At 43.9% G+C, this 11,690-nt stretch overlaps 1 protein-coding gene across 2 annotated transcripts in view; it reads left to right on the forward strand.

Moving 5' to 3' along the window:
• The window catches only part of asic1a (acid-sensing (proton-gated) ion channel 1a), a 34,963-nt gene extending 24,785 nt beyond the window's left edge, over nt 1-10,178 (forward strand). For both annotated transcript variants that reach the window (XM_066644514.1, XM_066644515.1), the window contains 5 exons: nt 406-462; nt 2,138-2,291; nt 3,752-3,843; nt 5,904-5,983; nt 7,401-10,178. In XM_066644514.1, coding sequence (XP_066500611.1) covers nt 406-462; nt 2,138-2,291; nt 3,752-3,843; nt 5,904-5,983; nt 7,401-7,517 — 500 coding nt within the window. In that variant the 3' untranslated portion in view covers nt 7,518-10,178. The remainder of the gene's footprint in view (nt 1-405; nt 463-2,137; nt 2,292-3,751; nt 3,844-5,903; nt 5,984-7,400) is intronic.
• The last annotated feature ends 1,512 nt before the right edge of the window (nt 10,179-11,690 follow it).

Here is an 11,690-nt window from a genome sequence, read left to right on the forward strand (position 1 = left end):
TTGAATAGGGACTCGATCCTGAGCCACTTGTTCTCCAGACTCTTCGTGATGGACGGCGGTCTTTGGTCTGTGAGGAATCCAATAGGAATAAGCCTCAGGCGTAACTCAGAAATCCTGTGTTGTGTAATAGCACCCCCTCAGGTCAAATGACATGTTTTAATGCTTTTTCTTTAAGTGAAAATAAGTGACACACCATCTACAGGGAACAATGTAAAAATATGTTCTCAAAAACTGCAACTATTGGTTACATCTTTCACATTCAGTCATTGATCTTCTAATTTAGGGCTGTTACAACAGCACAGAATCTATATAAACATTCCTTAGCCCTCTCTGCTCCAGATTAATGAAGTATGATTGTGATACAATGTGTTACAGTGTGATGAAGTGTTTTTACTGCCCCTGTAGGTGATGCTCCGTACTGTACCCCTGAGCTGTATAAGGAATGTGCAGATCCAGCTCTGGGTAAGATTCGCTTTATTTATAACACACTGCAGTGGGGCGTCTATGGGCCTGTGAGGAGACTGACACTGTGACCCTGAACAGGATGAAGTGGTTAGATTAATTTATTCATTAATTTATTCATCGTTTGTAACCCTTATCCAGTTCAGGGTGGTGGTGGGTCCGGAACCTACCCGGAATCACTGGGCACAAGGCAGGAACACAACCTGGAGGGGGCGCCAGTCCTTCACAGGGCGACACACACTCACACATTCACTCATGTCCTCGTGGGTTTCCTCCTGGTGACTGTGTGGAGTGTGGTGTGTTCTCCCTGTGTCCGCGTGGGTTTCCTCCGGGTGACTGTCTGTGTGGAGTGTGGTGTGTTCTCCCTGTGTCCGCGTGGGTTTCCTCCGGGTGACTGTCTGTGAGGAGTGTGGTGTGCTCTCCCTGTGTCTGTGTGGGTTTCCTCCGGGTGACTGTCTGTGTGGAGTGTGGTGTGTTCTCCCTGTGTCCGCGTGGGTTTCCTCCGGGTGACTGTCTGTGTGGAGTGTGGTGTGTTCTCTCTGTGTCTGCGTGGGTTTCCTCCGGGTGACTGTCTGTGTGGAGTGTGGTGTGTTCTCCCTGTGTCTGAGTGGGTTTCCTCCGGGTGACTGTCTGTGTGGAGTGTGGTGTGTTCTCTCTGTGTCTGAGTGGGTTTCCTCCGGATGACTGTTTGTGAGGAGTGCGGTGTGTTCTCTCTGTGTCTGAGTGGGTTTCCTCCGGGTGACTGTCTGTGAGGAGTGTGGTGTGTTCTCTCTGTGTCAGCATGGGTTTCCTCCGGGTGACTGTCTGTGAGGAGTGTGGTGTGTTCTCTCTGTGTCAGCATGGGTTTCCTCCGGGTGAGTGTCTGTGAGGGTTTCCTCCCATGGTCCAAAAACACACGTTGGTAGGTGGATTGGTGACTCAAAAGTGTCTGTAGGTGTGAGTATGTGAGTGTGTGTGTTGCCCTGTGAAGGACTGGCGCCCCCTCCAGGGTGTTTTCCTGCCTTGCGCCCAATGATTCCAGGTAGGCTCTGGACCCATCGCGACCCTGAACTGGATAAGGGTTACAGATAATGAATGAATGAATGAATGAATTTTACATTGCCTTGTCCAGGGTGGGATCCCACCTTGTGTCCCTCCATGACACTGACCAGAACGAACTGGTTCCAGAAGATGAATGAATCAATGAATTATTCAATTCTGATCCATTTGACCATGCTTAAGACATATTTTCTATGCAACCAGATTCTTAGACTGAACTTTGGAGGTTTGGGACAATATCATAACTTCGCTGGAAAGTCTGTCCACTCTGAGGTCACCTCATATAAGACCAGGCTCATGTCTCTCTGAGTGGAGAGAGACATTAGCCCAACACAAACGCCACAAATTATTGGTATAATCTTACAGCGTATCCTGCTTTAATGGCTGGAAATCTAATAAATGAAGGGTGAAGTCTGACATTTCTACTGAACTCTGTGTGTCTCACTGTTTAGTTCTCTACATATAAGCCACATAAACAGAACTTATACAGGGCTTAATCTCGTTACGTTGAGTGAGCCACTGCATGCCTGGCTCCTTAAAGCATTGCACGTCAGGAGAAGAGGTTCATAACCCAGGCAGCATGCTGAGATGAAGGATGTGAATGAAAGAGCCTCCTTTATTTTGCTGTATTTCTCAGACTTCCTGGTGGAGAGGGATAATGATTACTGCATGTGTGAAACCCCGTGCAACACGACGCGCTACAGCAAAGAGCTGTCCTTCGTCAAGATTCCCAGCAAAGCCTCGGCCAAGTACCTCGCCAAGAAGTTCAGCAAAACCGAGAAGTACATCGCGTAAGAGGCTCTGGCTGCTTTCCCTGTTAATCCCCGATTTAACACTGAATGTGTTTAATGAGGGTTTCACTGCAGAAGAAACAATCCAACTCCCTGTAAACAGAGCCAGACTGAGACATGGCCTCATTGTATCACACGATTTTTGGCAGGGTCTGTTTACACCACGAGAAAGTAGCATTAATCACACAACTCTGTCGTGTAAATTATGTCACTGTGGTGCCGAAAAACAGTTGTTTCTGCTGCTGCTTTCATCAAAAACAATGCACCGTTAGGAAAAGTTCTCAATAATATGGAAAGCCTCAAACATCTCGGAAATTCAGAAAACACTCCGGAAAAATAGGAAGGTTTCAGAGGTTAATAAAGCTGTTAATCACAGACGATCATCACATTGAGAAGGAAGACTGAGGAATCTAGGAAATTAATTTCCTTTTAAAAAGCTTTCTAAATAAAACTGGACATTAAGGATGTGAGGTCAGTGAATGTGCACACATATAAATGTTTACGTTTCTTTGCAATAACACAGTACACAAAGAGTTCAGACATTTCCTGAACCTCCAGATCTTACCTGGCACACATTCTACACCTCTGAGGCTATGAAGAGGGTTTGATCTGCTTCTCACTGTGTGTAACAGGTGGATTTCTTTGTCTGTGTGGGTTCTGTGTGAAGTGAAACTGACCAATAGACCACACAAGAGATCACACAAGTCTTACCCATCCCATCAGGAAACCTTCACTCTTCATTCAGGAACATGTCAATTGGCACACAAAGAGTTAACTGCTGCTGAATGACTGAAGCAGTTTTTGAAAATGAATGATGAAAATAACAAAGCTTCAGAAGGCTGGAGCATTTAACCCAACTTGTGCAGTGAAACATTTACACACACACTAGTGAACACTAGGGGGCAGTAAGAACACATGCCAGGAGCAGTGGGCTGCTCTAGCCACAGCACCTGGGGAGCAGTTGGGGGTTAGGTGCCTTGCTCAATAGCACTTCAGTCATGACCTGCCGACTCTGGGGATCGAACCGGCGACCTTCCGGTTACACGCCCAGAGCACAATTGGAGCATAAATGTAACACAATTATGAAAATATTGTCTGCTGTCATTCACAAACGGGAACCCAACAGAGACTCTGTGGACATTTTAAGCACTAAATGACACTTTGGTGAGGTTTATAACGCTACAAAACACAAACGTAAGCCTTTTGTGACAACCTTAGACTTATTGCAACAAGGGTCATTTGTCACCGCACTTCCTGAGGTCCAATAAGATTAAGGCTGGCCACTGATGCTTGTCGGAATAAGCCTGTTTCGTCGTTGTTGTACGTTCATGTTCGTAACCTTCTGTAAACATAGGTTATGTAGTTGATTATTAATGTCTTTCCAAATGCACCATGTATATTATACATAGAGATATCAATGTAATGTTATGGAGGCATACAGAGTGCTGTGTGTTTTACAGAGACAACGTTCTGGTGCTGGACGTCTTCTTCGAAGCTCTGAACTACGAGACGATCGAGCAGAGGAAAGCTTATGAAGTGGCAGGTCTCCTGGGTGAGCTCAGATCTCAGTGGCTTTGAAAAATGTTTGGTAAAACTTTCTTCATCATGGTCTCCTTCCGAATTCCCACAGCCCCCCACACTGTTCTCTGTCACGTTAGTGTTGGGATTAGGTTTAAATCCTCAGGGGTTTCTGGGGCTTTACAGAAGGCCATGGGAATTAACACATACACTTCTCTAAGTTAATTTGATACAGCCTTATAATGTTTGTTTAATTTAAACCCTTAGGAAAAGTAAATTATTTATTTAATTGATTAAAACATGCTCCAGGTTCTTGGGTTCCTGAGATTGTCTTCTTCCTGTGTCTGTGTGGGTTTCCTCCAGGTTCTGGTTTCCTCCCACAGTCCAAACACACATGTATGTTGAGTGAGTGTGTGAGTGACTGGGTGAGTGTGTGAAACTGTCCACAGGTGGTAGTAAGTGTGTGTGTGTGTGTGTGGGTGAGTGTGTGGTGCTCTCTCCAAGGTGTGTTTCTGCCTTGTTTCCAGTGACTGTGAGTAGGATCTGGACCCACTGCGACTCTGATCAGGATGAAGTGGTTACAGAAGATGAATGAGTGGATAATTCTTGTGTTGTGCATTGATCAGCTGCTTAAAAAGCCACATTTAATTTATGAGTTGAACCCAGGCAGCTGGTTCATTTACTTGAGTGCACTGAGCCTGGCATCAAGACGTTTCTGTAATGTTTGTTTGGGCCTTTATTATTTGAACTGGGGAGAAATGCATCAAAATCAGGGCTTCAGGATTATTCTTAGATATATATTCAATTGGCAAATTTGTTAGTTCTCAGAATAGTGTTTACCTCACAACATACATATCATTGTGGTCCTATGAAATACACGTATCTCCCAAAATAGTAGCTTTACAGGAGAAGGAAAAGTCTTTTTAATATTCATTGGAAGTGAATGTAAAAAAGATTTTATTCCAAGTCATTATGATGCATTTTTATTGGTTAATTCATTCATGTCCAAAGAGAGTCTGTAGTCTGTATTCTCAGACACAAGGAGAGCACACCACACTCCTCACAGACAGTCACCCGGAGGAAACCCGCGCAGACACAGAGAGAACACACCACACTCCTCACAGACAGTCACCCGGAGGAAACCCACGCAGACACAGGGAGAACACACCACACTCCTCACAGACAGTCACCCGGAGGAAACCCACGCAGACACAGAGAGAACACACCACACTCCTCACAGACAGTCACCCGGAGGAAACCCACGCAGACACAGGGAGAACACACCACACTCCTCACAGACAGTCACTCGGAGGAAACCCACGCAGACACAGGGAGAACAGACCACACTCCTCACAGACAGTCACTCGGAGGAAACCCACGCAGACACAGGGAGAACACACCACACTCCTCACAGACAGTCACTCGGAGGAAACCCACACAGACACAGAGAGAACACACCACACTCCTCACAGACAGACACCCGGAGGAAACCCACGCAGACACAGAGAGAACACACCACACTCCTCACAGACAGTCACCCGGAGGAAACCCACACAGACACAGAGAGAACACACCACACTCCTCACAGTCAGTCACCCGGAGGAAACCCACACAGACACAGGGAGAACACACCACACTCCTCACAGACAGTCACTCGGAGCGGGACTCGAACCCACAACCTCCAGGTCCCTGGAGCTGTGACAGAGACACCACCTGCTGCCGCCCCAATGGTCCATTCATTGGGACGTTTTTACAGGATTGGAAAGACATCTGATGTGTTCAAATGAAGTTGTAAATTATATATATTTTTATATATATATATTTTATTATTATATATTTTAAATGTGTTTATGACAAGAATCTCTGGAATCTCAACGACCAGGAGTAAAATGGGAATAACAGAAAGTAAAAAGACATTTATTTAAACCTGATAAGTTTACTTCTTTAAATTGGAGCTGTAATAAAAAAGTATGTTCCTCGAATTTTAATAGCAGTTATTTATAGGCATTTAATCAAATGTGACAGCTCAAGTCTTAACACTACTGTGTGTGTGTGTGTGTGTGTGTGTGTGTGTGTGTGTGCGTGTGTTTCCAGGTGATATTGGAGGACAGATGGGCCTCTTCATTGGAGCGAGTATCCTCACCATTCTGGAGCTTTTCGACTATCTGTATGAGGTACTGAAAGCACTGCGCAGTCAGTGAAGTCAATTTAGATTTTTTTTTTTACAGGCTTTGACTTTTTTAATACCTCTCTACCACACTTAAATTACCAAAGATGAAGCAGGAAATTGTAAAAAAAAAACAAGCCTATTTTCTTTGCTAATCACAAGAAGACACCCATCCTTACAACACTGTTCTCCGGATTGAAATAGCAATGTCTGAAGCATGCACTGATTTATACAAATTCTGTATTCAAGCGCTTAGTCTGTAAACTGTAGTGACAGAAAATTTACTGGAAAAGTGCCTTCCAAAGAGACCTGAGCTGTTTAATGAGCTCTCGAGGGAAAGAGCTGCACTGACTACTTTAGAAGCATCGCGCCCACTCGGCTCATTAGACAAAATTTCCCCTTAGACGTCCAGTAAAAATGTCAAACTCATTTTGTACCAAACAAAAAAAGTGTTCAGGTGGCACATTACAGCTCTAATGATACAGTCTGGCATCTTAGAGCTCTGTCCAGAGAGCACTTCTTTTAAATTCGCCACATCAATAAACGTTTTATGTTTTGTTTTCTTGATAATGAGGCTGACGTAGTGACTAAGCACAGAGACTCGGAGAGCACTGGCGGATCCCATTGGCTCTTCGTTGTAAGTCACGTTGTTCATGAGCTTGAATAAAGCGGACAGCGAGTGTATATCACTGGAATTTCAAATGCTACGTTTGTAAATCTGTAGAAAACCTCTCTGAACCAAAGCTAACATAGGAACTCCAGCTGGTCTGAAAGATCAATGCTCATAAATGGAGTTATGACAGCACTTAAAGCAACCGTAGGTTATATTTTTTTATCTTAATATTACAGCTTCTATGTCACTGCGATGCTCCACAGAGCCGCTGACGTTGCAACTCCGAGCTCAGCACTGCAGAGACTACAATATGTAACTTCTGGAGGAGTGTATGGGTGATTATACCCCATGCAGACCACGGAGACACTAAAACTAATACAGGCTTACGGCAGTCTACGCAGTTGGTAGAAGATCATTTACTTTTAATGGAGTTATGATATAGAACCACACCTAGACTCCTCTCCCCTCATCTTCTCGTGACTAAATTCATACACCAACCCCACCCCTGCTCCTCCTTTTTCATCAGTGATTTTGCCTACCGGGGGGGGGGGGGGGGGGTCTGGCTTCAATATTCACCAGCAGAAGCCGCTCAGAACTCCAGCCCAAGTCCCTCTGAGTTCCCCTTCCTTGCCCTGCTTACATCAGGCCTGGTCCCCACTTCGCAAACTGTATCTAGACTCAGATTATGAATTCGTTTAGGTTAACTTAATAAACCCAGAATCATCATCATCATTATTATTATTATTATTATTATTATTATTATTATATATTCTACCCCTCCTGCTCTCTCTTTTTCGCTCTCTCTTCTAAGGTGGCAAAATACAAACTGTGTCGTTGTTCAGATAAGAAGAATCAGAGCAACACCGCGGATCACGGCACGGTTCTGGGGCTGGACGACGTCAAGTGTCATGTCAGCAACTTTCACTAAAGACATCGAGCTCATTTACAGCGTCTCTGCAACTCTCCTGAACCTTCACCAAACCTGCTGCTGGTGTGGAGACTGAGAAAACAGTCCGTTTACACGTCCTAGAGCTGTACACATCGGTCTAGAACCCTGTGAGCTTCCCGTGTCCAAAACGTTGTATAAACCATGAAGGGAAAAGCTTCATTTTACATTTTTAAATCAGCTCAAATCTGCAGTCATGCATCGTTTCAGTGTTTTGAAAAACAGTGTGGCAGAAATCCTAAAAACGTAGCAGAGCAGTGAATTGACAAATCTACGGCTGGCGTCCGGAGCTGTGCAGTGGAAAAGCAAGAGTGGCTTTGAGAGGAAGGATTTAGAGGCTTTTGTTTTGTTTGTGTTTTCTGATTGTGTCTCTGTCTTCAAAAGCAGGAGCTGATCGCTGGTGAAACACTTGCACATTAAAATGCGAACACAGTGTTATCTACACAGTCATAATTTACTGAGGTCTGAGGGGGTCTTCCTTAAAAACTGCAGACACGGGTGTCACCAAATGGTGGGGTTTATTAAATGAAAACTCCAAATATATATATATATATAGAGAGAGAGACATAATTTGTTCCCCAAATTATGAATATGAATAAATATATGGGTTTTGCCACGTATCAATGTCTTTGTGTAGCATTAGCTTCTTTAAAGGGTGCATAGATGATTCTGGGGAACAGCAAAACAAACTCCCCTCAGTTTTCATTCAGAAGCTCTGCCTCTTTTAAAGTGGAAAGGTGTGTTTGAGTATTAAGCTGATTGTAGTTAGTATGTGGTTGAAGTTTACTCATCTGTAAGCTTTTATTCATTATTTGAATTACCACAGAAACTCGTTTGTAACTCCAGCTGTTTAGTTTTGTGGCACTTTCGGTCTGTGTTTAATTTCATGCAGTTAGCTCTGTCCTTTGGAGTCAGTTCCACCTTAACTAATCTGTAGCAGCAAAAATAAGTCAGTGTAACCCCCCTATGGAGCAGGAACAGAGCAAAATCTTCATTTCTTTTCATGCTTTCCAGCGTTCGGGGTCCACTTCACCATCAGACGACTTGACTGTGGCAGAGAGAGAGAGACCCATAGTTTTTAATCCCTATTTAATGAGTCAGGGCTGTGTACAAACACTGGAGCTTTTTCCAGCGTGCAGACAGCCTGGAGAGCAAGAAGAAAATAACGCTGCGGAAACATCTGTTGGCTGGCTTCACTCTGAGTTATGAGAGGAGGATGAGGAGGAGAATACTATGCACCAGAGATGGTTAGAGAGAGAGAGAGAGAGGGCACAGTTATGATGCCCAGGACCTCCTAGATATGGATGGCTGTGGCAGCACTGAGGAGTGAACAATCATCTCCTGGTGGGTCTTAGAAGAAGGCACCACTCGGGAGCTTTTTGTTCCTTTTATCTTTGAGGAAAGCTGTTAAAATGAGTGTTTGCAGTAATCTACTGCACAGTGCAGATGCAGCAAATGGAAGTCGAGTCGAAAAACGCTGGAGTGTTTCTTTAATGACGGCTGAAATAAATCCGGTTGCAAACAGCAGTGACCTGATTGCACAAGCTGCAACACACACACACTCTCTGCTGTATGATGTCATCGTCCACACCTGCTCTGACTGTGATAGTGAACTGGACGTGTGTCCAGTGGCTTTGCATGGGAGCGCTCGCCTTATACACGGAATGAAGTGTTTGTCCATTGGCATGTTTGTCGTAAGAGTGGTAATATACATGCGCATGTGTGTGTGTGTGTGTGTGTGTATGCATGGTGGTATGTGTCTTAGGATGTGTGCACTGTAAAAAATGAAAGTCTGATTACGTCTTCTGGTTCATTACTCGGCTGTTTATTTAAGAGTTTAATCCCAAATCACATTTTAATACCACTTCCTGTCACATAGGTAAACAACATATAACATATACATACCTCTGTATCCATCAATCACACACGGTCACTTCCGTCTTTTGGGCTCCCACTTATGGATGGCTGGGGCATCATGGGATTTTAAACTCAAACTCCATCCCTATCCCTAACTGTGGGGACTCAGAGGAGGTGACCCTGTGTGAGGTAAACCGTGTATTGTTTTGAGTTGGGCGCCCCCTAGTGTTCTCAAATTGAGTAAACCACACAAGACAAGAAAACTACAGACTGAATTTCCATTTTGTACAGTGCTGGGATGCCAGTGTGTGTGTGCGTTTCTGTGCATGGCTGTATGTGTCCACGCATGTGTGTATACTCCTGTCTGTAGATTTGTGGTCCGTGTCCTGCGGGGCTGATACGTATTTTTAACAAAGAGACCCAAGAGAGATGAGATTATTTTCATAGTTTAATGCCGCGCCACACCAGAATTCTAATGATTTCCAGGCTGCTCCATGTTCAGTCATTGTTTATAGTTGGATATGTTCTTCTGTGGATTATATTCTACCTCTTCATTGGTTATGATGCTAAGTTTAGGTGCAGTGTGTTCAGTCTGGAGTAGTGACATGCTCCTGTTTTGTTTGTTTTAAAATTTGAATGGTCAGATCACATGAGAATACACAAAATGTACAGCAGCTTCAGAAACCAAGAGCTCCCTTTTATCATTATTATCGTTATTATTATTATTATTATTATTATTATCTAGATTTTTCTGATCTCTATCTTGTATTGATTTGGTGCTTATGACGTGGCTGTATTGTGTGTGATTTTTTAAATGAATAAATGTATAAAATAAAGCACCTCGTTGTAGTCCGCGTCGACAAAAAAGAGTGTGTGGTCAGGGGAGGGGCAGGATTTCAATCCCATATAAAAATGCAGCATGTTAATTTTCAGAAATGTCCGAGCAGATTAAAGCAACACTAGGTAGTATTTTTACAATAAAATTACAGCTTCAAATTTACTGTGAGGTTTCACTGAGCTGTAGTAATGAGAACAGAGCCTCTGTTGTTGTTGCTACTCCAGGCTCAGCACTGCACAAACTATGTAAACTTTGGAGGAGGATACTACCCCCAAAAGGGAATTAAACTCTCCAACATTATGGGGAGCCCAGGAGCAGAAATCTTACCCAGTGTTGCTTTAAATTGATGTGAGTGTTCTCACTGAAGGGGTATTTTATTTTTATTGCAGCATCTTTAAATGTAAGTACTTGTTTGACAGATATGGAATTATTTTATTGATTATATTTGAATATATCTTCTAATATATATTTGTTTCATAAGGGTAAGCACTGAGGCTTCAGGATTCAGCAGAATCAGAGCAAACGGATAACACGTCCCAAACTAGAAACAGCATTCCTACACACAGCCTGTGATCACACTGGTTATTGACTGACCACTCTCCAAATCTCTGCTGCATATTTACCCGATCTAATCCACTCCCTGGTCTTCTGTGTGTTGTGTTGGACCTCGTATTGTGATAATGAGGCAGCTGTGTACAGCAGCAAACCGGCTACGTTTCCTATTACTGTCCCACAGTGAGCCGCCCCCAGGCCTCTGATGAGCTGTGAGTTTATCAGGTCTAGTCGTTTGTTTCAGGTTTAAACAGAAGATCAGCTCTGTCCTTCACTCATTACACCTCACTGTAAACCTGCCGACAGTCTGCAGTACTCCGGGACTCATCATGACTGAACTCAGTTAAGGGTCCTTTGGTTTCTTTCTGGTTTACACATCTCTTCAACATTTCATCTCCTCTTTACACTTTCTCTTTCCTATTGTTTCTTCTCTTTTCTTTAATTTTCTCCTCTCTTCTGCGCTCCTTTCTTTTCCTTTTATATGTCTCGTCTACAGAAGCCTGTTTCTGCCACATAATAACAATATATGCATTTTTCATTATGATTATTTTGAGATTTTAAGTCGACTTATTGGTGCGGCACATAGGAGCAGCAGGTATTATCTCAGTTACACAGCTCCAGGGTCCTGGAGGTTGTGGGTTTGAGTCGCGCTCCGGGTGACTGTCTGTGGGGAGTGTGGTGTGTTCTCTCTGTGTCTGCGTGTGTTTCCTCCAGGTGACTGTCTGTGGGGAGTGTGGTGTGTTCTCTCTGTGTCTGCGTGTGTTTCCACCGGGTGACTGTCTGTGGGGAGTGTGGTGTGTTCTCTCTGTGTCTGCGTGTGTTTCCTCCGGGTGACTGTCTGTGAGGAGTGTGGTGTGTTCTCTCTGTGTCTGTGTGGGTTTCCTCCGGGTGACTGTCTGTGAGGAGTG

Source organism: Hoplias malabaricus, chromosome 14 (assembly GCF_029633855.1).
Source record: "Hoplias malabaricus isolate fHopMal1 chromosome 14, fHopMal1.hap1, whole genome shotgun sequence".
Lineage (NCBI taxonomy): Eukaryota > Metazoa > Chordata > Actinopteri > Characiformes > Erythrinidae > Hoplias > Hoplias malabaricus.